Source organism: Lycium barbarum, chromosome 8 (genome assembly GCF_019175385.1).
Source record: "Lycium barbarum isolate Lr01 chromosome 8, ASM1917538v2, whole genome shotgun sequence".
NCBI lineage: Eukaryota > Viridiplantae > Streptophyta > Magnoliopsida > Solanales > Solanaceae > Lycium > Lycium barbarum.
In genome coordinates this window covers 126,955,534-126,961,421 of record NC_083344.1, presented here as the reverse complement: position 1 = coordinate 126,961,421, position 5,888 = coordinate 126,955,534, and the positions used below count along the sequence as shown (strand labels likewise).

At 32.5% G+C, this 5,888-nt stretch overlaps 1 protein-coding gene across 1 annotated transcript; it reads left to right on the top strand.

The window, feature by feature from the left end:
- The first annotated feature begins 1,342 nt into the window (after nucleotides 1–1,342).
- Nucleotides 1,343–5,512, top strand: LOC132607238 (uncharacterized). The gene is made up of 4 exons (XM_060321121.1): nucleotides 1,343–1,502; nucleotides 3,182–3,283; nucleotides 4,151–4,308; nucleotides 5,228–5,512. The coding sequence occupies exons 1-4, from the start codon at nucleotides 1,403–1,405 to the stop codon at nucleotides 5,342–5,344; spliced, it is 477 nt and encodes a 158-aa protein (XP_060177104.1). The 5' UTR covers nucleotides 1,343–1,402; the 3' UTR covers nucleotides 5,345–5,512.
- Nucleotides 5,513–5,888: the final 376 nt, after the last annotated feature.

Below are 5,888 nucleotides of genomic sequence, written 5' to 3'. Positions count from 1 at the left end.
TACTTTTATATAGTAGTTTTTTTTTAATTTACTTTTAGATATATCTATGTGCTTTTAGATTTTTTTCGCATCCAAAGCAAATAATTGTTCAGAAAGTATACAAATTAGTATTGATGTTCAGTCAGATTAATTGCATTGAACAAAATATTAGTAATGGACACGATATAAGGAATGGTAGAACAACTTCTCATCTCTTTCTCTCTCTCTGATAGTTTTGAAGATTGATTTTTCGGTTTAGACCCTATTCTTTTGGAAAAGACAAGGATAAATTACAAAGGAAGAGACATCGGAGTAGTTGGTACATAGGATGGAAGTAATAATTTATTGTGCTGGCTTTCTCAATTATCCATCGCCTTTTCACCTGAACTTGTCATATTAAGTATTAGGTAAGTAAAGAAAGATTGGTAGGTTTTGAATGTTTAGTTTCTTTGAGATATGGAATTGTATTGTCTTTTTCTACATGTTTTGCTCCAAAGAAATATCACATTTTTATTGTTTATAGAAGTTTGTTTAATTTGGGAAAATCGTACATTTTCTAAGGATTTGATCAGATCACGCAAGGAATATCGTATTTGTTGAATTATATTTTTATATGTTTTTTCATCTAAATGTTTATGTATAGTCAAAAATCAAAATGAATTACAAAGTTTTTGTGTGTGTTAGCGGGAATTAACAATATTTTCGTGAAAAGTTAGGAGGAAAGAAGTAAATGGAACTTGAAAGCAACAATAATTTCATTTAAGAAGGAATGTATATTACTACCACCATTCCATTGTCGCCTTCTCCGATATGTTACCGATGAGATGATAATAGTATTTAGGATCTTAACAAAAATAGTTGTGATTCGATTTATCAAAGTCTAATTATTAAATAGTTGCAATCTTTTGATGTTCTATTCGAGAGTGAGTGAAGTATGTGAATAAATTTTGAAATTAGTAATATTGTGAGTTTTGAAGTTAATATGAGAAATTAATTATGTTTAAATTATTTATATTTGCATACTATGTATGAAAATTATATCTCTTCTGTCTCATTATGCTACAACAAGATTATACATTAAATTCGCTATTTTTTTTAATAACCGTGCGAAGCGCGAAAAAGTTGACTAGTTAAGAGAACTTTATAATGATACGAAAAATAACTCTTTTTAACTTTATTAATACACCTCTTTAGTTATTATAATTATAACCCCAATTTCTTTTTTCTACTAAATGAAAAAGAAATATCCCAAGCATTGATGAGTTGGCATCGGCATGAGGGAAAATATCGGTTTCCTATTACTTACGTGTCAACATACATGTTACTTACATTGCCACGTACCCCAATTCCCAAAGCCTAATAAAATTTCCAAATCTTCACTGTTAATTTTCACATCATTACTAAAAATTTTGATCAATCAATAATGGCGGTTTCAGTGAAACTATTTGTTGTTCTTCTCTTCTCAATGTGTGTTATTGTCCTTCCATTGGCATCAGCTAAATCCACTGACTTCGACTATTGCAGTTAGTTCTTTTTCATCCTTAATTCTGCTTTCCTTTAATTTTCGTCTATTAAGTTGATTGGTTCCTATTTTTAAAAGGCAAAATTTGTAGAATTTTACTACTCTTTCCGTTTTAATTTGTGTGATATGAGTATTAGTTGAATTAACACGAAGTTTAAAAAAGGAAATGGTTGAAAACTTTATTGAACTCGTGATCTAACACATGTTTTAGTATTTGTCTAGTACCCGTGTGGCGCAATTAGAATTTTGAGAGTCAACCAAGTTTTGTTTTGACCGGAATTTTTATATGTTTATTTAATATTTTAAGTTGTTAATTATTATAATTTATACTATATTTCACTTAAATTGGGACAAAGGGAGTGACATTTTTGTGGTGATAAAAGCATCTCACTAAAGTTAATTATCTTCAAATTTAGAAATCTTTTTTTTTTTTTTATAACGGATTGAAAAGGAAATTATGTAAGTGTAGAGATAATTATTTCCAAATGGAAATTGTGTTATAGGAACAAAGGGAGTATGATTTTATCATTAGGAAAATTGATTATTATTTTTTTTGTTAAATAAGTCGTTGGTGCGCTAGGTAGATTAATTGTGTTCTAATTCATTAGTTTTCTCAAATTGGGAGGAAAGGTCGGAGTACAATAGTCTACTCATATAATTTTCATTGGGATGATGATTTCTTATTTTTTCAAATAAACTTTATAAATACATAAAAAGGAGGAATTTCTTATGGATAAAAGTAGCATTATTTAAAGAATATTTAAGAAAATATTAGTCGAAGTGATAATTGTTTCTTTCTCCAAATATATTATACTAATACCATTCTTTTTAAGCCTTTTTTGGGTAAGGAATAGAGAATTATTCTTGTACTGTAACTATCTCCTCAGCTGAAGTTTGGAAGCTTGATACAAATGTGCATGAAAATGTAGGTCGCTTTATACTCAGATATCTCCTTAATTTACTAATGTGACGGTGTTTTAGTTTTGAACTCAAAAATGATTCAAAATTACCTTAAATTAGTAGATGTTAGAACCATTCGAAATTACCTTAGATTATTAGATATTAGTGGTTCGAGCATTGGGAATGAAGAAATTCCTGAAAGTTCTCCCTTGAATGCATCTTACAAAATGCGAGTCTGGATTAGTAGGACCAGGGGTTCTACCTGAAAAAAAGTATATTTAGTAAAGTATTCATAATTAGGAGCACTTCTTTTCTTAATTAATTAAACTAAAGTGAATAAGTTTCTGAAATTTTATATTTCAGGTTATTTTAGTTTTTTATTTCCATAGGTACGTATGTTCTTAATATTTTGTAAGTTTATGGTTGTTATATAGTTATGTTTCTGTAGTGTTAAATGATGTAATTAGCTTAAGTATATGATGTGAGAGAATAACCAAAGGCAAAAGGGGAATAAATTCGGTCCAATAGTGACTGCGAGGCATAATCACGGTAAATGCCCTTGGACGAACTGTTCATTCTTTTTTTTTATCCTGCAGTATATCTTCATTGCCCCATGTACCATAGTCTGTACCTTATCTTAAATTGTTCATAATTTTAATGTTCGACCCATGGATTCTCCTAAATGCTAATCTAGATTATCAACGGAAAAACATAGGCACAAACTGTATTAACAATAATCTTGATTCTAACAGCTGGACTATTTTTGGTTTAATAATGTAGATAAGAAGGGCAACTATGCAGTTAAGGTGAGTGGAGTAGATATAACACCTTATCCTGTTAAAGGAGGTAAAGAGACCACTTTCAGTATTGCTGCAACTACAGGTAATGGCTTGATCTACCTTGATCATGCATTTTCTCATTTTTGTTTTTTAATCCTTTGTCTTTCAGCCAAAGTTAAGATCTTGTATTTAGTCATCTGTAATCCTTAAGAAGTTAAAATTTAATTAACTTGTTGGCAGTTGCCCTCTTAACTTTTGAAATAATTAATACTTTTGCCGATATTAGGAGTTAGGACACTGTGTGATTGTGGAAAATGGTGGCATGAGTATGATGCCAGATTGGTGTCTGGATTGTCTGGGATTATTGAGTTATACAAAGTTGGAAAGAAGGGAAGAGTGGAGGGAAAATTGGGGTCAAGGCACATGTGTTCTTTAGTATTCAATTTGCCGTGCTGTGCTATGTATTAGGCCTTTGTCATTTTTCCTTTCAATTGTACAAGCAGTTGTATTTTACTTCTAAGTAAAATGGCATTGGTGAACTTGGTTTCTTACTTCACTTTGATGCTTGGAAACGCAACCTTCTACTTCTGGCCTGTTGGCTTTGTTGGTTGGATTGGCTACGATACTACGGCGTTAAAATTTTGAGTCTGAAAAGTTGAATATATTGGGATGCAATTAAAATACTTTACTTGGTTATGTTCTTATGGTCAGTTGTATTCGTGCGATCACTTTGCTATGGAATATATATATTTGCTATTTGCTATTTGCTATTGCTTGCATTGCTTCATAATAGTAATGTGCTCTAGTCGGGTTGGTATTAGGTATCTTTTCCCCTTCTTTTGCAGGTTCTCGTTGTGCATAGTTTATGTAAAATTTGCAGTACAAAGGAAGCTTGGACCTCTCAAAATTATATATCAAGCATGACAACTGTACAGTACTGGGATAAAAGTTCTGAGTTTTTCTCTTGCAGATGAGAGTATCAGTGGCGGAAAGTTGGTGATTGACGTCAAGTATTTATTCCTTCACGTCCACCAAGAGAGCCATGACATATGTAAAGAGACATATTGCCCCGTGTCTGGTGATTTTGTGATTTCTCACTCTCAAGCATTACCCGGAGTTACTCCTCCTGTAAGTCATCTTTCTAGTTTTGCTCTAATCTTTTCATGACATGATTTTCTGGTGTTTCATCCTGTACAACTTTCCTCTATAAAAAGGTGCTCGTCTCCTTCCTTGAATTTCTACACTCTTAAAAGTTTCAAGCACCAATCCGCTGTGCTTCTTTAGTGCATGGAACGCTGAAATTAATGGTATATGCCTTAAATCACAACTTATAGTTCTGTTTTGCTCTGATCCTATTGTTTGTGATAAACACATCATGTATGTTTTTAAGTCACTGCCTTAAATCACAACTTATAGTTCTGTTTTGCTCTGATCCTATTGTTTGTGATAAACACATCATGTATGTTTTTAAGTCACAACTTGTAGTTTTGTTATTCTCTAATTCTATTCCTTGTGACAACCGGCCTTGAGTTTCAATTCTCTTGTTTCAACTTCCACACCCCCTTCAAGTACTTGTATAGCCTGATTTTGTAGTGATTTTCTTCCACTTCAGTCTTTTATGATAATTTATTCTTCCTTGAAGGAAGCTTAGAAGAAGTCAGGTCACCTGTTAGTGGCTTTGGCTGTAGCCTCAACTCTTTATTGGTCTGAGTAAGGTCCGATTTATTTAAACTAAATATCTGAAATGAACCGTTATCTCCGCCTGTGTGACCTTTGCTCTTATTGCCGGACCGAAGAATAGAGGAGGAGGGTTGTGCAGTGTAAAACTTGTCAATTTGTGATGAATCCTCATAATGCAGATATTTAAATTGTACAGTTTATAAGAAATAAATCTTGCTATGGGATTACGTGAATTTTAGAATTTACTTACATTAACCAATCGTGGATTTCTTGTTTCATTTCCCTGATAATCGATTGTCTGAATTCGAAGAAAATGTTATATTGCTTGCTTTGTCGAACCTAACAGAGAATACTTTTATACATACAGGGTTCATATACCCTTACGATGAGAATGGTGGACGGGAGCAATTATGAATTGTCTTGCATAACCTTTGGCTTCAGTATTAGTTTAATCGCAGACTTAAAAGCAGTAGCAGATAGTTAAGTGACAACTAAGTGATAAGTTATCACTGTGAACCGAGTGTGTCATTATGTTCTACAAATCATGTAAATGAGTTCTACTTCTCTAGATTTTGTCCCAACTTTCCTTGGTTTTCAGGTCATGTATTATACCTTGCTTTATGTGAAGTCTTATCTCAGTTACTCTTTCGTAGATTAAGTATTTAATGTGACGCAAATAAAGATGACTCGCTATTCCCGAGTAGTTGGAGTAGATTATTATGAATCTCTTGCAATTCGACTCTATACCACAGTCTCTACCAGTTTTCCTTATTTCTAAACAAAGGGCCACAATTGAAACTTCACAGGGCAAATTAAATTAAATACAAAAATGGAGGACTTGCTAAGTGTTGACATTTCATCTTCAGTAAGAAGGATAGTGACTGCCAATGGTAACAGAGAAATTGGAACATGGCCATGAAATGGTCTTCGATTTTGAAGAAAAATGTTCATCAGGTGAAATAATTCATCTCGCACCAATATTGCCATATAAAATATTCGGGTATTCCGTCTCAAACCCCGCAGGGGGG